The sequence below is a fragment of the Phyllobates terribilis genome, unplaced genomic scaffold (genome assembly GCF_046119375.1).
Source record: "Phyllobates terribilis strain yellow unplaced genomic scaffold, ASM4611937v1 Scaffold_12__6_contigs__length_324123572, whole genome shotgun sequence".
NCBI lineage: Eukaryota > Metazoa > Chordata > Amphibia > Anura > Dendrobatidae > Phyllobates > Phyllobates terribilis.
This window is the reverse complement of record NW_027362772.1, coordinates 243936416-243962653: the sequence shown is the minus strand read 5'-3', so window position 1 is coordinate 243962653 and position 26238 is coordinate 243936416. Positions and strand designations below refer to the sequence as shown.

The following is a 26238-nucleotide window of genomic DNA, read 5'->3' as shown; positions in this document are numbered from 1 at the left end:
CTATTAATAACCAGCCACTTTATAGTAATGGTATTCATGTTTTGGCTAAAGGTAGAACTTTTATTTTTCACACTCTATTGATTGCCGAAGAGGATCAGACACTAGATTTCACAATACGAATTGCAGAATTTATTAACCCCTTCCTACTATGGGCAGCTGTATTTTAAATTCTCGTCTTCCAATTACTATACAATTTTTTATTCTAATGCTGTAATAGATCTATGACAGTTTTGGGGAAGGCAAGCTGTAGTTTTGTACGCCATCACTTAATTTACCATATAGTCTACTGGAAAAACAGGGGAAAAAAATCTCTGAGGCCTCATTCAGACGTCCGTTTTTCACATATAAGTGATATCGTTTTTTGTTCACTGATAGCACTCGTACCTATAACAGTCTATGGCTCTGTTCACATGTCAGATTTTTTCCTCGGTCTGAGTGGTCCACGGTTACTGTCCCAGCCTCTGCCCCTCCATGAAACGAAGCGTCATCAGTGATGCTCGTTTCAGGAGCTGGACCTTGTTCTGTCCCCATGTTGTCTCCCTTGTGCAGTATCCCCCCGTGCCCTGAGCGATGAGCGCAGCATCCGGTCTGCTGTCTGTATAGATGAATAGTAAGGGTATGTTCACACTAGGTGTTTTTGGTGCATTTTTTTTCTGAAGCAAAGCCTAAGTAAAGTTTCTGCCTCTAAAAAGCAGGTTTTGCTTTGTTTTTGATGCGTTTTTTGCAGCGTTTTTGTCATTGTCCATTTGTCTGTTTTGCATGCTAAAAAAGTTTAGTGACCAAAAAAAAATGACCTATTTAAACCCCTTCAGAACCCAGCCTATTTTGACCCTAAAGACCTTGGCATTTTTGTCAATTCTGACCAGTGTCCCTTTACGAGGTAAAAATTCTGGAACACTTCAACGGATCCTAGCGATTCTGAGATTGTTTTTTCGTGACATATTGGGCTTCATGTTAGTATTAAATTTAGGTCGATAATATTTGCATTTATTTGTGAAAAAATCCAAAATTTGGCAAAAATTTTGAAAATTTTGCAATTTTCAAATTTTGAATTTTTATTCTGCTAAACCAGAGAGTTATGTGACACAAGATAGTTAATAAATAACATTTCCCACATGTCTACTTTACATCAGCACAATTTTGGAATAAAAACATTTTTTTTAGTAGGAAGTTTGAAGGGTTCATTTTTTTTAGTGACCACATCACATTTGAAGTCCCTTTGAGGGGTGTACATGACAGAAAACACCCAAAAGTGACACCATCCCAAAAACTGCACCCCTAAAGCTACTGAAAACTACATTCAAGAAGATTATTAACCCTTCAGGTGCATCACATGAACTAAAGCAACGTGGAAGGAAAAAATGAACATTTTAATTTTTCTAACAAAAATTTTCTTTTAACCTCAATTCTTTCATTTTCACATGGGCAACAGGATAAAATGGATCCTAAAATTTGTTGGGCAATTTCTCCTGAGTACATTGATACTTCATATGTGGTCATAAACCATTGTTTGGGCGCATGGCAGGGCTCAGAAGGGAAGGAGCGCAATTTCACTTTTGGAGCCAATTTTGAGCCCCCAGATGCTTCACAAATTAATCCGTAAAAATGAAAAAAGAAAATTTTTGTTGAATATGTTTTTTTTTTTCATTTTTACGAATCAATTTGTGAAGCACCTGGGGGTTCAAAATGCTCACCACCCATCTAGATAAGTTCCCTGGGGGGGTCTAGTTTCCAAAATGGGGTCACTTGTGGGGGAGCTCCAATGTTTAGGCACACAGGGGCTCTCCAAATGCGACAGGGTGTCCGCTAACAAATTGAATGGAAAATCGGCTCAAATTGTTAGCGGACACCATGTTGCGTTTGGAGAGCCCCTGTGTGCCTAAACATTGGAGCTCCCCCACAAGTGACCCCATTTTGGAAACTAGACCCCCCCCTTATCTAGATGCATAGTGAACACCCCCAGGTGCTTCACAAATTGTGTAGTGTATGTCAGGTTGGTGTGCGGTGTGGTATAGTGTAGTGTATACACCACACACACACAAACAACCTCACATACACTACAACACACACACCAACCTGACGTAGGTTGGTGTGGGTGTTGTAGTGTACGGGAGGTTGTTGTGTGTGTGATGTTGTGTATGTCATGCTAGTGTGGGTGAGTTCAGTAGGGAAGGTCAGGATGTGTTTAGTCCGGGGACATGTAATGAATTTTGAAGCATTCATTCAAACATAGTCCCGGTTTGTCAGGACACGTTTCACATTGGAAACGGGTGACCTTTCTTATCCCCCTTTTATGGCAGACCCGGCACCTTTTGCTTACTGTGACCTCACCGGGAAAATGTTGCCCTGGTACCACACGGGAGACTCGAGTTCCAGGGGTGCTGGGGCCTGCTTCTTCTTCACCTCAAAAAATCAGGGCCTTTATCACCGCCTCCTGGAAGTTGAGGAAGGTGTTGGTGGTCTGGCCTGCACATCGTGATAGCACGTACGCATTATACAGTGCCATTTGAACGAAGTGCACGGCCAGTTTTTTGTACCAAACCTTCGCCTTCCGCATGGCACTGTAGGGCTGGAGGACTTGATCAGAAAGATCAACTCCCCCCATGTGCTTGTTGTACCCCAGGGCACAGTCCGGTTTGTGGACTGATGTTGGGGTACCTCTAACGGTGGTGGCCGTGGTGCCATTACCATGGATTGTGGTCAAGAAAAAGATGTCCCTTTTGTCTTTGAACTTCACCACAATTTTGCTGCTACATTGGGCTCGGCTCTCACCCTTTGGGAGTGGCTGCTCAATTAGTGTCAAAGGGAGACCCCTCTGGGTTCTGCGCACAGTACCGCAAGCGGCGGTAGTTCTGGCAGAGAGGGACTGAAATAGTGGAATGCTTGTGTAAAAGTTATCAACGTATAGATGGTAACCTTTATCAAGCAGTGGGCTGATCAAATCCCACACTATTTTCCCACTCACCTTCAGAGCAGGTGGACATTCTGGGGGCTGGATCCTCAAATCCTTTCCTTCGTACACTCTAAAGCTGTGAGTGTGTCCTGACGCACTCTCGCACAGGCACAGCTTGTAGAGTTTTATTCCGTACCTGGCCCTCTTACTGGGCAGGTATTGTCGGAATTGAAGCCTCCTTTTGAAGTGGATGAGGGATTCATCCACAGAAATTTCCCTTTGGGGAACATACACGTGTTGCTGAAGTGTTCGATGACCAGACGAATTTTGAACAGTCTGTCAGAATTCGGGTCATCGCGGGGAAGGCTGTCCGCATTATCCCTGAAATGTAAGAATTTGTGAATGTCCTCAAATCTTTTGCAGGTCATCACCATTCCGAACACTGGAGTTTGATATAAAATATCGGTACTCCTGTATTGGCGGATTTCTGGTTTCTTCACAATCCCCATGTGAAGTACCAGTCCCCAATATTTCAACATTTCTACTGAGTCAACAGGACTCCAAGTAGAAAACATTGAATTTGGGTTTGCAGCCAAAAACTGTTGGGCGTAGATGTTGGTCTGCTCCACCATGAGACTGACAATGTCTATTTCCCTGAGGTTTGATGTCTCGAACTGGATTCCTGATTGGGGATGGAAATCAGGAATCCGTGGAGTGTAATTTTCAGGGACGGGGGTCCACACGGGGGCCCTGGTGCTGGTTGGGCGTGACTAGCACCAGGTTGAGGGTTACTCACAGATGGCTGTGGGTCTTCTTCCATGGCCTCTGGACGATGTCTTGACCTGTGACGTCGTCTTGGTGCCGAGTCGGTGTCACTGGAGGAGGAAGAATGGGAGGAATAGAGGAACATGGGGTCCTCTCCCTCACTATCAGCTTTGGAGGCAATAATGGAATATGCCTCCTCAGATGAGTACGCCCTAGACTGGGATGAGTGGGATGGGCGGGACATTTTGTGTGCTGTGTGCGTATGTAAAAAAATCAAAACTTTATAGTGTGAGTGTACGTGTGTGTGTATGTGTGAGTGCTTGGTGTAACCTTCTGCAGTCACGTGTGGAGACGGTCAGATGTAGGGAATGGTCAGATGTAGGGGACTGTCAAGCGTAGGGGGCGCGCTCAGGCACACGGGGTGCGCTCAGGCACACGGGGCGCAGGAGGGGGCACACTCAGGCACACAGGGTGCGCTCAGGCACACGGGGCGCGCTCAGGCACACGGGGCGCAGGAGAGGGTGCACTCAGGCGCACAGGGCACGCTCAGGCACACGGGGCGCGCTCAGGCAGAGAGGGCGCAGGAGGGGGTGCGCTCAGGCACACGGGGCGCGCTCAGGCTGAGGGGGCGCAGGAGGGAGCGCACTCAGGAACACGGGGCACCCTCAGGCACACAGGGTGCAGGAGAGGGCGGTCAGGCGTAGGAGGGGGCAGAAAGGGGGGCAGGAAGCCGGCAGTAGCAGCAGCAGGGGGGAGTGATCACTGGGGCAGAAGGGGGCAGAAAGGGGGACAGGAGCCGGCAGCAGCAAGGGGGGTAGGAGGCCGGCAGTAGCCGGCAGCAGCAGGGGGGTGATCACTGGGTTGGGCGGGGTGATCACTGGGACGGGGGGGTGATCACTGGGACGGGGGGGTGATCACTGGGACGGGGGGATGATCACTGGGAGGGATGGTGGGTGATCACAGATGCAGGGGATTTACAGTGAGCCTGCTGCTGCCTGTGATCACCTTACACCGGCTGGCAGAAGGAGAGCACCAGCCGGTGGATGCAGACGTGGGAGGGAGCAGAGGTATGAAATTGGACTGGGGTGGAGCGGTGGGGAGGGATAGGAGGGGGTTCGGGGGGTGAAGTGGGGGCTGGAGTCGGACAAGGGGGAAATATTACCGGCGGCAGATCGGTGACGGGTGCAGATCGGTGGCGGCGGCAGCAGATCGACGGGTGACCAAGCTCCTCTGCTTCCATGGACAGGATGAAGCTGGGGAGCTTGGTCAGCCATTGTAAAAACAACCCTCTCCACATCTGAGTGAAGGGCTAGCGTCACATGGACACTAGCCCCAATCAGATCTGGGGGGGGGGGACGGAGGTGACACTCCCGCCCAGCCAATGGCTGATGCTATATGCATCAGGCCATGCCCAGATCGTAAATATTTCACCAATTTCCATCCCCGTGGGGTCAACTACAGGTTGTCCAGTTGCATCAGCGCTGCAGGGGCGCAATCCCGCCATGTCACAGACGCTGTGACATTGGTCGGGAACGCACCAGTTTCCATGTCACAGACGCTGTGACACGGGTCGGGAAGGGGTTAACTTCAAAAACGCAGCAAAACCTGATACCTGCATTTTTCCAGCGTATTTGCAACTGCTCATTGCTTTCATTGGGTGAAAAACGCTGAAGAAATGCTGAAAGAAGAGACATGCTCTATTGTGCACAAAACATGCAAAGCACAAAATACTGAGGACAAAAAAAACAATGTGTGCGTGAGATTTCTGAAATTTCATAGACTCTGCTGGTGCTGTAAAACGCAGCTGAAAATTTGCATAAAAAAACGCTGAAAAAATGCCTAGTGTGAACATGGCTTAATAACCCCACAGCAGAGCGGTGTCACTATACCCTGCAGAGACCAGTGACGTCACTTGAGGGGGTGGCATTGGTCTCCTGCATGCCATGCATGTGTGAAACAGTCTGGTCTGGGTCCTCTATGCCCCCAAATATGTTGAGACCTGCTGATACATAGCGAGGTGAAATACTAGAGTAGTGGACCATCCTGATTGGGTCACCTTGTCGCAGTGGGATGGCTTTTATGTTCTTTTGACCATAATAGTGTCAAATTAGTACCTTATGATATAAATATATATATATATACTGTATATATCTATACATAGATATATATATATATATATATATATATATTACTATTTACTTACTGCAGTGTATTTGCTTGATATTTTTATCTGATGTTTTATTCTCTGTCTCTTTGGTACTGTTTATTACATACGTTATTTTTCACTTTTATTGTGTTTTTTATAAAATTATAAGCTTACTGTTTCAAATTTTTTTTTTTAATGCAATCTAATTCATCTGTCACTTTTTTAATAGTCATGTCTACAGTGGTACCAGATGCTGGAGGGGTTGTAATTATCTCTCAAGTGAGACCACAAAATGATCAAGGAAATGGACCGGAAGAAGTAGAGACCGGCAATGCTCCAGCCAACATGCCAAAACAAGTTGTTACATTTTATAGGGGAGAACCTGAAGTTCTGGGGGTAAGTCCATGTCATATAACTGTTAGTAGAGATATTTACATAGTAAGGTTGAAAGAAAGATAAATATCCATCAAGTTTAACTAAAGATCAAAAGAGGATATTGAATGAAGGAAAAGGGTATAAGAACAACCATAATGCATGAGCCAATCTGTTCTAAAAGAGCAAATCTACCTTCTTGATTCCAGGTGTTGATCAGACTAGATCAACCATATGGCCACGGCCCTACTATCAGTATTCGGTCAGTATTTTTTTTCTCAGGACTGGGAGCCAAAACCAGGAGTGGGTGATAAATGCAGAATTGGTGACTTGTTTCTATTATACCTTTTCTCTGATTGTTCCTCACCTGGTTTTGGCTCTCACTCCTGAGAAAAAATACTGACCGAATACTGACCAAATACTGATAGTGGGACCATGGTCTTAGAACAAGAATTTTATAACATTTATGTAAATATTTATGATATTTTATTCTGAGAAATAATGTAGACCTTCTTTGCAACCCTTAACCATTCCCGCTGTGAGCTACTCCTCAGTTAGTTAGGCTGTTTCTTAAAATAATAGTTCTCATGATGAACACAGGCTTAAACTCTTCTGAAATAATTTTTTTTTTTACAAGACGCAGAGAATGCCATCTTATTTTTTGACAGGGTTTTATATGTAACAGCTTTTGATCATACTTTTTGTAGGGGCCGTTTATGTGCTTGTACAAGTTAATCAAGTCCCCCCTTGTTCGTCTCTTCTAAACAGTAAATTAATGTAATTCTTTAAATCGTTCAGCATAACTAGGATTCTCAATGCCCCTTATCAGTTTTGTGGCTCTTCTCCTTTCTAAATCCATGGTCCCTTTTTATGAACTGATGCCCATATCTGAATTACTTGTTCCAGGTGAGGTCGCACTAACACTTTATGAAATGGTAGTATTGAGTTCCTGTCTTGCGTGTCCATGCCTCCCTTAATACATGACAATATCCTGCTGGCTTTAGAAGCCGCTGATTGACATTGCATGCTGTTATTTAGTCTGTGATCGACAAGTGCAACCAGATCCTTCTCTACAAGTAACTCTCCTAGTTTTAATCCCACCGTGGGTTAACGGGGTTGGGGTTCACGTCAATCTTGTATTGACGACTGATGTGAAGCCCAGGTTAGTAATGGAAGGCGTCTATAAGTTGCCCCCATTACTAACCGTGTAGTAAAGTGGTTGCCGCTTTTTCAATAAATACACGGCCAGAATAAATTATTTTAATGAAATAAAAAACACGGTTTTAAAAAAAATTATTCTCTTAGTCCCTGAATCCCTCAATCTTCTGAAAAAAAAGTAAAACAACAAACAACCATATCCCTCACCTGTCCGCAATCACGACGCAGTCCACGATTACCGACAACGGTTGTCCCTCGGCAGTCTGGGTCACTTCTACAGCAGTGACAGCAGCAATCACTGATGTCACTGCTGTAGAAGAAAGCAATGTATACTGACAGGAGTGTAAAACCACTCCTTTCAGTGTACATTGCTGCTGCAGGAGTGAGGTTACTGGGGTTCATCAGCTGAAGATCAGCTGATCAGCTCTGGTGAACTCACTACCAGTACTGGTGGGAACATTCTTGAGAATGTTCCCACGGTGAGGTCACGTGAGCGATTGGCAGCGCAGTTCACTGCTGGGAGCCAGCGCACTCCCAGCAGTGTACCGCCAGCCGCCGGGCTGAAGACATCGCCGGGGACCAAGAGGACACCAGGAGGCTCCGGACAGGTGAGTATAGTGTTTTTTTTTTTATTTTTTTATTTTATTTTTCTTTTTTTACTACCGCGAGAATGCCAGCTTGGCTGAAGATTCTACTGCTCCCCTCAGCTGTGCCGCTCTCGCTGTTATCAGCAAGAGCTGAGGTCGGATGAGAGGAGTAGTAGTCCTCCTCTTCCGACCGGGTACCACCCGAAGCCCATTGGTTTTAATTGAAATGCAGCAAATCCGCAGGTATAAATATTATACTTGTGGATTTGCTGCGGTTCAATTAAAGTCAATGGGCACGAATTTGCGGCGGAAACACACGCACAATGGGCATGCTGCGTTTTTTTCTGCAATGGTAATTCTGAGCGGAAATGTCCGCTTCATGTGCACAGCACATTAGGATTATCTTTGCAATACCTGACAGACGGATTACATAGTGTTTTCGCTGCGTCTCCATAGCGAAAAAGCATCAAAAATGCTACGTGTGTACATAGCCTTAAGCCATGTATTTACCTCTCTTAGCTCCAACTGTCTCTACTGTGTTGCGCATGGCACAGGTAGTATTCCTGAAGATGTTAACATGAGGTCATTCTCTTTAGCTTGCAGCCTAGTTCTGTAACTCCTTCCTACCACAGCCATTTTTCATTTTTGCACTTTTCTTCCCTTTTTTCCAATTGCCATAATGTTTTTACTTTTCCATTGATATAGCCGTATTGCATGCAATACATGGACAGCAGATGGACCGGAGACTGCAGGCAGGCAGGATGTAGGAAACCGCGGGCATGCGGAGGACGTTAGGAAATCGCAGGCAGGCATAGGACATCAGGAAACCACAGGCAGACGGAGGACGTTGGGAAATCGCAGGCAGACGGAGGACGTTGGGAAACTGCAGGCAGACGGAAGACGTCGGGAAAACACAGGCAGGCAGAGGACGTCAGAAAACCGCAGGCAGATGGATGACGTCAGGAAACCGCAAGCTGGCTGAGGACGTCGGGAAACCGCTGGCTAGTGAAGGATGACAGGAAACTGCAAGCAGGCAGATGGAGAGCTGGAGAGGTGTGTAGAAAACCAAGAACTAGCAACACAGAAATCTTAATGCAATACCAAGACACAGGGGTGTGTCTTAGCGAGCCTCATTTATGCCCTGACAAATGCTCACATGGAAGATTGCCAGGCCATTTGCAAAGCCCAACGTGGAGCACTACACAATTTAGTGGAATGGGGAGAAGAAAGCAAGGCAAGGATCTGAGACAGGTGCGTAACACATATGAGGTCATAAGTATTCAGACCTTTTGCTCAGACACTCATATTTAAATCACATGCCGTCCATTTCCTTGTGATCCTCCTTGAGATGGTTGTACTCCTTTATTGGAGTCCAGCTGTGTTTAATTAAACTGAAAGGACTTGATTTGGAACTTAGAGACAGAATTGTGGCAAGGCACAGATCTGGCCAAGGTTACAAAAGAATTTCTGCATTACTCAAGGTTCCTAAGAGCACAGTGGCCTCCATAATCCTTATGTGGCACCCCAGGGGTCTGGTTGCCACAGTAATAGAAATATTATGACTGAGAGCAAGTGGGAGGTTTCTCTGGTCAGGAGCCATAAGCATGCAACACTGCCCGCCCAGACCTGGGAGGGGAGGAATCTGCCCTTATAAACTGGGTCTGGGGTGGGATTAGGAGAGTCAGAGCTTGGAGAGGGAAAGATACAGCAGGAGCTCTGTAGGAGCAGTAGCTGAAGACCAGGGGCTGGAGCTGAGCAGAGCTCGCCCTGGCTGAGGACACTACAACCGGACACCGGAGTCCGAGGCTGTGGGGACTGATATACACCCAGCAGCAGAAACCAGCCGGCAGGGGATTCCAGGTCCTCTGGCCATAGAAGCCCGGAGGCTCAGTCACAAGGAAGGGACCAGTGCCGCCATCCAGGAGCAGAGGCTAACAGAAGGCCCCAAGTCACCAGCCATACGGGTGAGCACCACACGGTATACTCAGGGACGTGGGCTACTTATAACCGCTTACAGCAAGGTAGCCAGGAAAGAGTGCAGATAGACTGGGAGGCCTACAACTCCGCCTGGCCAAGGGAGATCCTGCTTGCTCACAGACTGACCAGGCCTCTACTGCTAACCAGTACTCCCGGGAGGGTCTGCTTTATACCATCAGTAAAGACCCTGAACTGCACCACACGTCTCTGTGTTTCATCGCCGCACCAGCACCATTAGTACTGGGACGCTCACACTATCACTAATATCTTCCACACTAGCTGCTCTGAGGCAATACTTCTCCTGTGGGGAGTTATCCCATACTCGGCTGCGCAAACAACATCAGCCTCAGCGGTCTGCAGCGCAGCGGCGGTCCCCACTGACCGCAATCCACGGGTGGCGTTGTCGGACATTTGTTATTACACTAAGACTGCCACTGGTTTGACCGCCCTGGGCACGGACCGGGTCACCGCCACACTGAGACTACAACCCCCAGCGATCCGGCTCTGGGTACTCCCGCACCGTGCATCCACAGCCCAGGCCCAGGGGGTGCGTCATTTAAATGGAAGAAGTTTGGGACCACCAGAAGTCTTCCTAGACCCAGCCGTCCAGCCAAACTGAGCAATCATGGGAGAAGAGCCTTGGTGAGAGATGTAAAGAAGAACCCCAAGATCACTGTGGCTGAGCTCCAGAGATGCAGTGGGGAGATGGGAGAAAGTTCCACAAAGTCAACTATCACTGCAGCCCTCCACCAGTCGTGCCTTTATGGCAGAGTGGGCCGACGGAAGCCTCTCCACAGTGCAAGACATATGAAAGTCCACCTACAGTTTGCTCAAAAACACATGAAGGACTTCCAGACTAAGAGAAATAAGATTCTCTGGTCTGATGAGATGAAGATAGAACTTTTTGGTGTTAATTCTAAGCGGTATGTGTGGAGAAAATGAGGCACTGATCATTACCTGCCCAATACAATCCCAACAGTGAAACATGGTGGTGGCAGCATCATGCTATGGGGGTGTTTTTCAGCTGCAGGGACAGGACGACTGGTTGCAATTGAAGGAAACATGAATGCAGCCAAGTACAGAGATATCCTGGATGAAATCTCTTCCAGAGTGCTCTGGACCTCAGACTTGGCCAAAGGTTCACCTTCCAACAAGACAATGACCCTAAGCACACAGCTAAAATAACAAAGGAGTGGCTTCAGAACAACTCTATGACTATTCTTGACTGGCCTCGACTTGAGCATCTCTGGAGAGATCTGAAAATAGCTGTCCACCAACGTTCACCATCCAACCTGACGGAATTGGAGAGTATCTGCAAGGAAGAATGGCAGAGGATCATCCCCAAATCCAGGTGTGAAAAACTTGTTGCATCATTCCCAAGAAGACTCATGGCTGTATTAGCTCAAAAGGGTGCTTCTACTCAATACTGAGCAAAGGATCTGAATACTTATGACCATGTGATATTTCAGTTTTTCTTTATTTAATAAATTTGCAACAATTTCTACATTTCTGTTTTTCTCAGTCAAGATGGGGTGCAGAGTGTACTTTAATGAGGAAAAAATGAACTTTTTAGAATTTACCAAATGGCTGCAATGAAACAAAGAGTGAAAAATTTAAAGGGGTCTGAATACTTTCCGTACCCACTGTATATATGTGCATGCTTTCAGCGGACAGAGGCTCCTTTGTCAATATTACAAATGAATTCATAAGACAAGGGGCACAACATTTAAGAGATGTTACAGTACGACATTTGTTCATGAGGAGGAAGGGGTGATGCATAGGCGGATTATAATGAGGGCAATCTGGGCTACCGCCTGGGGTCCGAGGCTCCAGGGGGGGCTTATGGCCTGATCGCCCTCATTATAAAGTTTTCTGCAGAGGCAGGGGCACTGGACAGCACTGTACAATTAGACGCCGGCCGCATCAGGGAGACAGACACGCCCCCTGCACGCTGTGTGCTACGTCTCCAGGACTGACTTCACACAGCGACGCCTGGAGCTGCTTCATTTCAGCCTGCTGGAGAGGAGCTCGTGCATCAGTGGATGGCGGTAAATAGTAAATACAAGGTTGGGCCCAGGGCCGGATGTCTGGAGTGAGGAGGGGGCTGCAGGACGTTGCTTCCCCTCCTGATGAGTTCACACAGATCCCTTACTGTCAGGTTGGCGGCCTCTCTGCTGAGGCTCTGTATGTCTTATTGCCGGAGTCTGACCTTTGCTGCAGATCAGGTCGCGCTGTCAGTGCCAGGTCATCAGCTCCATCGTCACCAGATCTGCAGGAAAATTCAGAGTCCTGCAATAAATCACACTGAGCCCCAGCAGAGTGACCACAGACATAAGCAGACCGGATCCTACATTGACTGATCAACCCTGAACCTACAGGACGTCACATACTATACTGCTCCATATATAATATGTGAGGTCCTGTGTGCTGGCCCAGGTGTGAATCAGTACAGTGTATATCCCTGTACAAGAAATGTCATCCTGTATACAGATTACTGTATGGTATACTGTGGTATAGACATCAGATGGGATATAACAATGTATATAGTACATAACTTCTGATGTCTGTATCACAGTATATCGTACTAGCTATTGAACCTGTTGTACGCCCGGGTGGTGAGCTTTTTTATTGGTATATGCTCTCCCATCCTGGCCCCGTATCCTGGTATATGCTTCCCCATCCTGGTCCATGCTTCCCCCCCCATCCGGGTATATGTTCCCTTATCCTGGTCCCCACATCCTGGTATATGCTCCCCCATCCTGGTATAGTATATGCTCCCCTATCCTGGTCCATGCTTCCCCCCCATCCGGGTATATGCTCCCTCATCAAGGTCCCCCATCCTGGTATATTCTCCCCCATCCTGGTCCCCCATCCTGGTCCATGCTTCCCCGATCCTGGTATATGCTCCCCCATCCTGGTCCGCCATCCTGGTATATGCTCCCCCATCCTGGTATATGCTCCCCCATTCTAGTCCCCCATCCTGGTATATGCTCCCCCATCCTGGTTCCCCATCCTGGTATATGCTCCCCCATCCTGGTCCCCATCCTGGTATATGCTTCCCCATCCTCGTCCCCTATCCTGGTATATGCTCCCCCATCCTGGTCCATGCTTCCCCCCCATCCTGGTATATGCAGGGCTGTGGAGTCGGTAAGCCAAACCTCGGACTACTCAATTTCCATGACACCGACTCCAGCTCTGACTCCGACTCCCTCATACATGGCTCATGTTTAAGTGATAAATTTACTGTAGCACAGATTCATATCAGCTAAAAGTCTAGACCCTTAGATCAGGAATAGTTCAGACATTTATAGGACAGTTCATAACTTTCCAAAATTCTTATGAAAAAAATATTCCCCACAAACTGCATTGTACTACTGTACCCAATTTATTATATATTTTAGGAGTTGAAGTTGGTCCGTTTTATACCGACTCAGATTCCGACTCCACCAAAATGAACACCGACTCCACGACTCCAGCTCCACAGCCCTGGGTACATGCTCCCCCATCCTGGTCACCCATCCTAGTATATGCTTCCCCATCCTGGTCCATGCTCCCCCCCCCATCCTGGTCCCCTATCCTGGTATATGCTCGCCATCCTGGTCCCCTATCCTGGTATATGCTCCCCCCCTCATCCTGGTCCATGCTCCCCATATCTGCATAGTGTGATATTCTGTTTCATTTGAATGAATACAAATGTGCAGAGTGTATTCAACAAAATGGCGCACACCACGCTGTCCATTTTGTCGAAGACACTGTTCATATTTGTCTTCACTAAAATAGCGCCGGAAATCGCACTATGCGCAAGCACCGATTCTGGCGCCACACTCCTCCCCCAGCCTCTCCAGAGATGACTGGACAGGTATGTGTTTATGGTGCCTTCGCATACCGCGATCTCTGGTGCCACATTCCTCATCCCTGTCTGGGATGTAGATGTGTCTTTCTGTCTGCGGCCAGACTGCGCACATATTGCTCTTGCGCAGTCTATAGAGGCGTCTGACAGAAGGACACATCCCTGATTATACTATAGATACCACTCATGTATTGTCATATAGACTGTACAAGGCCATACTTAGGGGAATCAGGGGGAGCATGTGATCTTGGTACAGCCGTCAGGGCGGTGTCTTCGGGTCACCTCATGCGGTGGTCAGAGGTGTCTCCCAAGCAGCTGCTGTTAGAACCTTGCTCTTAGGTTTTTTCCTTTGCTGGTCACATGACCTTGTTGGCCTATTTAATCCTGCTCCGCCCTTCTGGCTTTGCTGGACTTCATTGTATAACTACTTTCTAGCTAGCCTGTGCTCTGTATCTAACTCTGTTAGTTTGCTTGGTCTACGGACCTCTATGTTCTATATATTTTGTTTGTTCGTCTATCTGCTACTATTTCTGTTAGGAGGTGTCCCATTTTCCTCCCAGTCCTTAGTACTTGTAGGGATTCCTTCCCCACATCTATAGGTCTCCGTACAGACTAGCTTAGGACTTTAGCAGGTCTGATCGCAGGATCAGGTTCCCTGTTACATCGTAGGGATTCAGCTGAGTTCTATCGTAGGGAGAGATCTCCTCTCTTTCCTTAGCTCTGGTAGCAGAACATAACAGTAAGTCCAGCCTGCAAATTCTCTAAGGAAAGATTTTTCTGTTCCATCATGGTGTCGGTTCAGGATTTGGCTCATCGCCTGCAGGGACTCTCTCTGGAGGTGGCCGAGCTCCATCAGCACGTGAGTAATTGTCCTGGAGCACATTTCTTGGAGCCTAAGGTATGTTTGCCGGATTTATTTTTTGGTGAACACCGAGAATTTTTTTCATTTAAAAATGCTTGCTTATTGTATTTTCGTTTGAGACCCAAGTCCTCTGGGGATGAATCCCAGCGCATAGGGTTCATAATGTCACTTTTGCGCAAAGAGCCTCAGGAGTGGGCCTTTTCTTTGCAACCTAGTGATACATGCTTCAGATCAGTGGATAGTTTTTTTTCTGCTTTGGGACTATTATATGATGATCCTGACCGTGTCACATCAGCTGAGACTGAGTTGAGACGTTTGAAACAGGGATCAGGTAATGTGGAAAAATATTGTACTCATTTCCGTCGTTGGTCTACTCAAACAGGGTGGAACGATTCTGCTCTGAAAAGTCTATTTCTTGCTGGGCTCAATGAAAGGGTTAAAGACCTGCTAATTGCTTATCCTACACCTGAAGATTTGCAACAGGCTATGCAATTAGCTATTCGGGTGGATAGGAGACTGCGTGCAAGGGTTAATGAGAGCAAATCCTCTGCTATGTCAGTTTCTGGTTATGAGAATGTGTGAACTAACAGTGGTGAACCGATGGAGATTGGATCGGTGGCACCTCGCTCTCAAGAAAAAGACCGTAGATTTTCTGAAGGCTTGTGTTTCTATTGCGGAAAATCTGGTCATTTGATTAAAGGCTGTGAGCTTCGTATGAAGAAAGAAAAAAAAATGGTCAGTCATGCCCGTATTGCCTGTTTAAATTCCAAGGGTGTATTTTTAGCTGCTTCCACGATTGCTCAGGAAAAATTAATGGAATTTCGGGTGTTTGTCGATTGTGGGTCTACTCTGAATGTAATTGATGGGGGATTCTTGGAAAGACTCAATTTAAAACCCGAACCTTTATCATCCCCCATTGCTGTGGTTTCTGTGGATGGTTCCCCTTTGAAGAATATTACTCTCAAGGTCTGTGAATTTCCTCTCACTATTAATGGTGTTCACCATGAGAAATTGGATTTGGTAGTTTTGAATAACTTGCCTTCTCCAGTAATATTGGGATTGCCCTGGTTAAAATTTCACAATCCTGTACTGGATTGGTCTACCAGTGAAATTAAATCCTGGAGCCATAAATGTTATGACAAGTGTTGTAACGGGCGTATTGCAGCTTTGGATAGGGGAGAATTGCCTGTTCCTATTCAGGATTTTTGGAGAGTTTTTTCTGAGAAGGAATCGCAGGTTTTGCCTCCCCATAGAGACTATGATTGTTCTATTGAATTTGTCCCTGGAGCGACTCTTCCTAAAAGTCGTTTATTTAACCTTACTATTCCTGAGAGGAAGGCTTTGGAGGAATACATACAGACAAGTTTGGCCGCCGGTCACATTAGGCCCTCTAAGTCTCCTGTGGCGGTTGGATTTTTTTTTTGTAAAAAAAAAAGGACGGCGGTTTACGTCCTTGTCTGGATTTTCGTGAGATTAACAAAATTACTGTACGCAATCCTTACCCACTGCCATTGATTCCTGATCTGTTTAACCAGTTAATGGGGGCCAAGTGGTTCTCTAAAATTGACCTTAAGGGGGCATACAATCTGTTGCGCATGAAGGAGGGTGACGAATGGAAGACTGCTTTTAACACTCCTGTGGGTCATTTTGAGAATCTGGTTATGCCTTTTGGTCTTACTAATGCTCCTGCATTTTTCCAGAATCTTATTAATGACATCCTTAGACCTTTGATCGGCAAAAATGTGGTTGTGTATTTGGATGACATTTTGATTTATTCGCCGGATCTGGAGTCTCATTGGCGGAGCGTACGTGAGGTATTACAGTTATTAATGGACAATTCGCTTTTTGCTAAGCTGGAGAAATGTGAGTTCGCTGTACAGAGAATTAGTTTTTTGGGTTACATTATCTCCAGCGAAGGTTTTGAGATGGACCCGGTTAAAGTTCAAGCTGTACAGGAATGGCCTAGGCCTATTGGTTTGAAATCGATACAGAGGTTTTTAGGTTTCGCCAATTATTACAGAAAATTCATAAAAAATTTTTCTAGTATTGTCAAACCTCTGACCGATCTCACCAGGAAAGGTGCTGATGCGATTCAGTGGTCTTCTGAGGCCATTGAAGCTTTTGTGTATCTCAAGGAGAGGTTCACCTCTGCTCCCATCCTTATGCAGCCTGATGTGACTAAGCCGTTTTTGGTTGAGGTTGATGCTTCCTCTGTGGGGGTTGGCGCAGTATTGTCTCAGGATAACGGGGATGGATTACATCCCTGTGCCTTTTTTTCAAAAAAAATTTCGGAGACTGAACTGAATTACGATATTGGTAATCGGGAATTATTGGCTATTAAACTCGCATTTGAACACTGGCGCCACTTCTTGGAAGGTGCGGAATTTCCCGTTCAGGTTCTTACGGATCATAAAAATCTGATATATCTTGATGCTGCCAAGCGCCTGAATGCCCGTCAGGCTAGGTGGGCACTGTTTTTCTCGCGGTTTAATTTCTCCGTTACTTACATCCCTGGTACTAAGAATGTTAAGGCGGATGCCTTGTCTCGCAGTTTTTCTCCCATAGTCGGTGCTGAGAAAGAGGAGAACATTTTACAAGAAGGTGTTGTGATAGCTGCTTTGGACTCCGTTTTGGAAGATGAGATTCTTAAAGCACAGGAGAATGCCCCATCTAACACTCCTCATGGGAGGTTGTTTGTGCCTGGGACCTTTAGGAGAGATTTGTTTGTTGAGTGTCACGAATCTCGGTTGGCAGGTCATCCCGGAATCTCTGAGACCAAGAGACTGGTAGGTCGCAGTTTTTGGTGGCCTGGATGGCAGAAGGAAGTCATTAAGTGGGTGCGTCAATGTACTATATGTGCTAGATCTAAGTCCTCACATACTCCTGCTGCGGGGTTGCTTTGTCCTTTGGAGGTTCCCAGTGCTCCTTGGACACATTTGGCTATGGACTTTATAACTGACCTTCCCCCCTCTGAGGGTTTTACTGTCATCTGGGTGGTCGTGGACCGTTTTAGCAAGATGTGTCACTTGGTTCCCTTCGTCAAACTGCCCTGCGCTAAAACTCTCGCTAAGGCCTTTGTCAAGGAAATTGTCAGACTTCATGGCGTTCCTACTGACATTGTTTCTGATAGGGGTCCTCAGTTCGTGGCTCGTTTTTGGCGTGCCTTTTGTGACAGGTTGGGAGTTCATCTGTCGTTCTCGTCCGGATATCAGCCTGAATCTAATGGCCAGACAGAAAGGAAAAACCAGGATGTTGAGCAGTTCTTGCGTTGTTTTGTGGCAGACAATCAAGAGGGGTGGTCTGAGTTTCTGCCACTTGCTGAATTTGCTCTGAACAATCATACATCTTCTTCTGCTGGTTGTTCGCCTTTTTTTTGTTGTTCTGGGAGACATCCGTCGTTTGGGTCGTTCTCCAAGTTGGGATCTGCCGTGCCTGAGGAGGAGAATTTTTCCGGTGATTTGGAGAGAGTTTGGACGGATGTGCGTGGTAATCTTCAGGAGGCCAACAGAAAATCTAAAGACTACTTTGATAGGAAACGACAGGAGGTTTTGTTCGCTGTTGGTGACATGGTTTGGTTGTCCTCTAGGAATCTGCGGTTGAGGATTCCTTCTAAGAAATTGGGTCCCAAGTTTGTAGGGCCCTTTAAGGTGCTTCAGGTTGTCAACCAATCTGCTGTTAGGTTGGAGGTTCCTACCTCCTGGAGAATTAATCCGGTATTTCATGTCTCTCTGTTAAAAAAAGCTGTTGTGTCGGATGGTGACGCCTCTGCCTCTGTTGCTCCGGTGGTGGAGGACGGGGAATATGAAATTTCTCGCATCCTTAACTCTAGACGGTATAGAGGTAGTTTGCAGTATCTTGTGGCCTGGAAAGGTTTCGGACCCGAGGATAACTCTTGGGTGAGGTCAGATGATGTTTCCGCGTCCAGACTTATCAGAGCGTTTCACAGGAGATTTCCTGATAAGCCTGGTCCTAGGGGATCCGGAGGATCCTCTTAGAAGGGGGGGTACTGTTAGAACCTTGCTCTTAGGTTTTTTCCTTTGCTGGTCACATGACCTTGTTGGCCTATTTAATCCTGCTCCGCCCTTCTGGCTTTGCTGGACTTCATTGTATAACTACTTTCTAGCTAGCCTGTGCTCTGTATCTAACTCTGTTAGTTTGCTTGGTCTACGGACCTCTATGTTCTATATATTTTGTTTGTTCGTCTATCTGCTACTATTTCTGTTAGGAGGTGTCCCATTTTCCTCCCAGTCCTTAGTACTTGTAGGGATTCCTTCCCCACATCTATAGGTCTCCGTACAGACTAGCTTAGGACTTTAGCAGGTCTGATCGCAGGATCAGGTTCCCTGTTACATCGTAGGGATTCAGCTGAGTTCTATCGTAGGGACAGATCTCCTCTCTTTCCTTAGCTCTGGTAGCAGAACATAACAGCTGCCTTTTGCATTCGACCATTCTCTGAGCTGGCTGTGGAACCGACAGTTGATCAGAGAAGGGAGCTATGTACGGGCTCATATTGCATATAGGGAGCTATGTGCGGGCTCATACTGTATCTAGGGAGCTATGTGCGGGCTCACACTGTATCTAGGGAGCTATGTGGGGGCTCACACTGTATCTAGTGGGCTATGTGGGGGCTCATACTGTATCTAGGAAGCTATGTGGAGGCTCATACTGTATGTAGGTGGCAGTGTGTGGGCTTATACTGTATGTACGGTGCTATGGGGATCTCATACTGTATCTAGGGAGCTATGCGGGGGCTCACACTGTATCTAGGGAGCTATGCGGGGGGCTCATACTGTATCTAGGGAGCTATGTGGATGCTCATACTGTATACAGTGGGATGTCAGCATATTTAATTATGCTCAATATTACCATATTTTTCAGACTATAAGATGCACCGGACCATAAGACGCACCTAGGTTTTAGAGGAAGAAAATATTGGGGTAATGTCCCCCAATTCTGTTAAAATCCTCCATCCTGGTATATATGGCCCCTCCTTCTTGGTATACGTGGCCCCCATCCCCATCCTGGTATGCATGGTACCCCTTGATCCCCCATCCTGGTATGCATGACACCCCTTGGTCCCCCATCCTGGTATGCATGGCACTCCTTCATCCACCTTTCTGGTATGCATAGCACCCCTTGATCCCCCTTCCTGGTATGCATACCACCCCTTGATCCCCCATCCTGATATTCATGGCACCCCCTGATCCCCATCCTGGTATTCATGGCACTCCTTTGTCCACTATCCTGTTATTCATGGCACCCCTTTATCCCCCATCCTGATATTTATGGCACCCCTTGATCCCCCATCCTGGTATGCATGGAACCGCTTGATCCCCCATTCTGGTATGCATGGCACCCCCTGATCCCCCATCCTGGTATGCATGGCACCCCTTGATACCCCATCCTGGTATGCATGGCACCCCTTTATACCCCATCTTAGTATTCATGGCACCCCTTGAACCCCCATCCTGGGATGCATGACACCCCTTGATCCCCCATCCTGGTATGCATAGCACCCTTTGATCCCCCATTCTGGTATTTATGGCACCCCCTGATCCCCATCCTGGTATTCATGTCACCCCCTGATCCCCCATCCTGGTATGCATGGCACCCCTTGATCCCCCATCCTGGTATGCATGGCACCCCTTGATCCCCCATCCTGGTATGCATGGCACCCCTTGATCCCCCATCCTGGTATGCATGGCACCCCTGAATCCCCCATCCTGGTATTCATGGCACCCCTTGAGCCCCCATCCTGGTATGCATGGCACCCCTTGATCCCCCATCCTGGTATTCATGGCAACCCTTTATCCCCCATCCTGGTATTCATGGCACCCCTTTATCCCCCATCCTGGTATGCATGGCACCCCTTTATCCCCCATCCTGGTATTCATGGCAATCCTTTATCCCCCATCCTGGTATTCATGGCACCCCTTTATCACCCATCCTGGTATGCATGGCACCCCTTTATACCACGTCTTAGTATTCATGGCACCCCTTTATCCCCCATCCTGGTATTCATGGCACCCCTTGATCCCCAATCCTGGTATGCATGGCACCCCTTGATCCCCCATCCTGGTATGAATGGCACCTTTTGATCCCCCATCCTGGTATGCATGGCACCCCTTTATACCCCATCTTGGTATTCATGACACTCCTTTATACCCCATCTTGGTATTCATGACACCTCTTGATTACACAACCTGGAATGCATGGCACCCCTTGATCCCCCATCCTGGTATGCATGGCACCCCTTGAGCCCCCATCCTGGTATGCATGGCACCCTCTGAGCCCCCATCATGCTGCCCACAAAAAAAATAAACAATCATACTTACCTCCTCTCTCCTGTCCCTCTGTGCTGCCAACACTCTCACTGTGTGAGCCGCTGTGCTGGAATAGTCACTGCTCCCCACGCTGGGACACTTTGCGTGGGGAGCAGTGACCATTCAGTCTGTTCAATAGCCGGCACACTGTACCACAGCGCGGCTCCTGCTGCCACTCTGCGGTCAGTGTGCCTGCTATTAAAGACCATGAATATTCACTACAACCCATGGGAGTGGATTGTAGGGATTATTCATGAGCTTTAATAGCGGGCACACAGACCGCAGAGCGGCAGCAGGAGCCGTGCTGCGGCTCCAGTGTGCCGGCTATTAAGAGAAATGAATATTCATTGCTCTCCATGCCCATGGGCATGGGGAGCAGGGAATATTAAATTTCTTTAGTAGCGGGCACAGCAAAGGCTGCAGCAGGTAGCTGCAGCCTCCTGTGCCACGCTGATCCCCCGCTGCCACTCCCCCCACACCCAATACAAAATGAGAAAACAAATCCTGAAAATCACATTGTCTGATTTGGAAAGAAATTTTTTTCAAATTTTGGTGGAAAGTGAGTATTTGGTTAATTACAAACAAGCAAGATTTCTGGTCTCACGGACCTGTAACTTCTTCTTTAAGAGGTTCCTCTGTCCTCCATTCACTACCTGTAGTACTGGCACCTGTTTGAACTTGTTAGCAGTATAAAAGACACCTATCTGCAACCTCAAACAGTCACACTCTAAACTCCACTATGGTGGAGATCAAAGAGCTGTCAAAGGACACCAGAAACAAAATTGTAGCCCTGCACCAGGCTGGGAAGACTGGATCTGCAATAGGCAAGCAGCTGTGAAATCAACTGTAGGAGCAATAATTAGAAAATGGAAGACATACAAGACCACTGATTATTTCCCTCGATCTGGGGCTCCACACAAGATCTCACCCTGTAGGGTCAAAATGATCTCAAGAACGGTGAGCAAAAATCCTGCTGAGTCCTGTTGTCAGTGAATTGAATATCTTTATGTTCTCTCTACTCCAACATTCCTCATGAGGATGGGATTGCAGCATGCAAACATTTCCTGCAAAAAAAACAATCTGGCCACAGAACCAACTCTGCAATTCATCAGGTTTGTGCTCCATAACAGCTATTTCTCCTTTGGGAACAATTTATACCAACAATGTATGGACAGTGCCATGGGAAGAAAAATGTCCCCACAATATGCTAACCTATTTATGGCAAAACTAGAGGAGGCGTTTTTGTCATCTTGCTCTATTAAACCTCTAGCATACTTCCGCTACATTGATGATCTGCTAATAATTTGGACAGGCTCAAAAGATGATCTGCTGACCTTCAAACTTCTACAGGTTCCACCCAACGATCAAGCTCACCCTCAACTTCTCAAAATCCCAGATATATTTTCTGGACACGACCATATACATCAAAGACAACACCATACAAACATCAATTTACCATAAGTCCACAGGACGCCCGGCATATCTTAGATGGAACAGCTTTCATCAAAGACACAAAAAAATCCATCATCTACAGCCAAGCTCTGAGGTACATTCGAATCTGTTCATACAGCAAGGACAGAAAACTGCAGCTATACCATCCACTGGTAATAGATGAAAAGATCCACAGAGCTACAAGAATCCCAAGAAGCAGCCTGCTGGATTACAGACAAAGGGAGGACAACAACAGGGTACCTGTTGTGGTCACGTACAACCCCCAAATGAACATCTTGAGGAAAATTGGTGCTGATCTCCAACCCATATTCCACAGAGACCACAAACTGAAAGAAATATTCCCAGAACTAACAACTTCTCTCCTACAAACAGCCCCCTAACTTAAGGAATCTCCTTGTCAGAAGTGTCCTCTCATCACCATCAGTGATGGGCACATTCCCATGTAAAAACAAAAAAATGCAAAGCTTGTACCCACATAATACCATCAAATACAGTCTGCATACCTAACACAAGTCAGGACTACAACATCATGAATGTATTTTCATGTACATTCTCCAATGTGGTGTACATGATACAATGGACAAGGTGCGCAAAAGGAGTTTATATTGGAGAAACTATGCAAAGGCTGCAAACGAGAATGAATTTACACAGACACACAATTAAGAATGAACTGAACACACCTGTGGGAAAACATTTCTCTAGCCAGGGACACTGTATGAAAGATCTAAAAGTTTTAGCACTAAAAGGTCACTTCAAAGACGACAAGGATAGAAAAATCTGGGAATTCAAATTGATAAAGATGTTCAATTCACTGACAACAGGACTCAATCTAATACCTGGATTTATGACTCACTACATGGAGTCAATGCACACCTCCACCAGATGGACTGCAGATAATTAAGCATTCCCACAGACTTGTCATTTGCAACTAAAAAGCCTAAATTTGACTTATCATTAGGAGGCATCACCCCCTCCTCCTTTTGAACAAATGTCGTACTGTAACATCTCCTAAATGTTGTGCCCCTTGTCATATGAATTAATTTGTAATATTGTCTGATAAAGGAGCCTCTGTGCTCTGAAAGCTTGCACATATATATATATATATATATATATATATATATATATATATTAAACCTCTAGCATACTTTCGCTACATGCTTTGGGGCTGTTTCTCTGCCAAGGGACCCGGACGACTGATCCGTGTATATGAAAGAATGAACGGGGCCATGTATCGTGAGATTTTGAGTGCATTTTTTTTTTTCTGGTTAGCCAATAAAGGTATCACTCCAAGAATACTTTTGTCATTTTTGGGCATAAAAGTATTTACATCGATTTTTCTGGCTAACACGGTACCACAATATAACTTTGTATTGTACATCATGTGAAAATATTGAAACTTTCTAACATATAATATACCTTACATGGCAGCAGCCCACACCTTTCTATTCCATACCTGCTGGCTGTTAATGCTCAGAAGCTACCCCTGTCTCTCAAAACTCATCTAATGTAAAACTTTAACTAGGAGGATGTACAGCTCAGTTCCTACATCACACCCGAGAAAGCCTATCTGATTATCGACTCAGAATGAGCAGAAAGACTCTTGTGGGGACTTTATTAACTTATATAATTTTTTGTTACACTTTACCCTTATAACTCGAGTTGCAACCTTTGATATCTAGGAATCCAACATGTTCACTTTATTTTAAATTTTTTTTCTCCTAATCATCTTAAATGAAAACATAAGCAAATTTCTATAAAACTTTCCTTATAGAGTGGGGAAAAAAAGTATTTGATACACTGCCGATTTTGGATGATTTTTAAATAAATAAATTGCATTATATTGCATGAAATAAGTAATTGATCACGTACCAACCAGCAAGAATTCTGGCTCTCCAAGACTTGTTAGCTTTTCTTTAAGAAGCCCTCCTACTCTGCACTCATTACCTGTATTAATTGCACCTGTTTGAATTCATTACCTGTACAAAAGACATCTGTCCACACACTCAATCAATCACACTCAAATCTCCCCACCATGGCCAAGACCAAAAAGCTATCTAAGGACACCAGGGACAAAATTGTAGACTTGCACAAGACTGGTATGGGCTACAGGACAATAGGCAAGCTGCTTGGTGAGAAGGCAACAACTGTTGGCGCAATTATTAGAAAATGGAAGAAACGCAAGTTGACTGTCATTTTCCTCGGTCTGGGGCTTCATGCAGAATCTTGCCTCGTGGGGTAAGGATGATTCTGAGAAAGATCAGGAATCAGCCTAGAACTACACAGGAAGACCTGGTCAATGACCTGAAGAGAGCTGGGATCACAGTCTCAAACATTATCGTTAGTCACACACTACGCTATCATGGATTAAATTCCTGCAGGGCACAGAAGGTCCCTTGCTCATGCCACATGTCACACCACGTTTGAAGTTTGCCAATGACCATCTGGATGATCCAAAGGAGGCAAGGGAGAAGGTCATGTGGTCAGATGAGATTAAAATAGAACTTTTTGTATCAAATCCACTCACCATGTTTGGAAAAAGAAGAAGGATCAGAACAACCCCAAGAACACCGTCCCAACTGTGAAGCATGGTTGGGGAAACATCATACTTTGGGGGTGCTTTTCTGCAAAGGGGACAGGACGACTGCACCATATTGAAGGGAGGATGGATGGGGTCATGTATCGCGAGATTTTGGACAACAATCTTCTATTCCTCAGTAAGAACAGTGAAGATGAGTCGTGGCTGGGTCTTCATGCATGACAATGACCTGAAACACACTGCCAGAGAAACAAAGGAATGGCTCTGTAAGAAGCATTTCTAGGTCCTGGAGTGGTCTAGCCAGTCTCTAGACCTGAACCCAATAGAAAATCTTTGGAGCGAGCTTAAACTCAATGCTGCCCAGCAACAGCCTCGAAACCTGAAAGATCTGGAGAAGATCTGTATGGAGGAGTGGGCCAAAATCCCTGCTGCAGTGTGTGCAAACTTGGTCAAGAACTACAGGAAACGTCTGACCTCTGTAATTGCAAACAAAGGTTTCTATACCAAATATTAAGTTTGTTTTTCTATTGTATCAAATACTTATTTCATTCAATAAAACACAAATTAATTATGTAAAAATCATACAATGTGATTTTCTGGATTTTTTTTAAGATTCTGTCTCTCACAGGTGAAGTGTACCTACGATAAAAATTACAGACCTCTCCATTCTTTGTGGGTGGGAAAACTTGCAAAATCGGCAGTGTATCAAATACTTATTTTCCCCAATGTAAATATTCTACCATTTTTTGACTACAGCTTCTATGCAGATTTATAAGTCTCCATGGTAACAGACAACAAACAATTCTTAAGTAGTCTGATCCTTAGATCATATTCCCTTCTATCTGTCTGTCACTTTTTCCCAACTTATGTTTTAGGTATATAATAATTTTTCTTTAGTGTAACTTGATTGTCTCCTACAGTTATATTACTATTGTGTGAAATGTCTTTCTCTTATTTTGTAGATAACACAGATTTTTTCAGGAATCGTTCTTATCTCCTTTGACATCGCGATGATAATAGCCAGTACTTTCCCTGGAATTTTATTCTACAGTGGTGTCCCCATATGGTCTGGAATATTGGTAAGATATTTACACTTATTTATTTCCTTTTGGTTCTTGCTGCTTTTTAGCTTAGACACAAAAGCTGTGATCAGTGATTACAGCATAAATCCTGTGTGTACAGGGGGTCTGCGGTGGTCTGAGACACAGCACGGGTCTCAGCGTTAGTTCTGGTTGCTTTTCTATCCCCCAATGAAGTTCTGGTAGTTTGGTATTAACTCCTACCTGACCAAGGAATTTTCCATTTTTGCATTTTGCT

General features: G+C 45.8%; 1 protein-coding gene across 4 annotated transcripts in view; it reads left to right on the top strand.

Annotated features, from left to right (window-relative positions):
- The window catches only part of LOC141172499 (membrane-spanning 4-domains subfamily A member 4A-like), an 82625-nt gene that overhangs the window by 13477 nt on the left and 42910 nt on the right, over positions 1-26238 (top strand). For all 4 annotated transcript variants that reach the window (XM_073656770.1, XM_073656768.1, XM_073656767.1 and 1 more), the window contains 2 exons: positions 6034-6200; positions 25884-26000. In XM_073656770.1, the coding sequence (XP_073512871.1) occupies positions 6034-6200; positions 25884-26000 (284 nt within the window). The remainder of the gene's footprint in view (positions 1-6033; positions 6201-25883; positions 26001-26238) is intronic.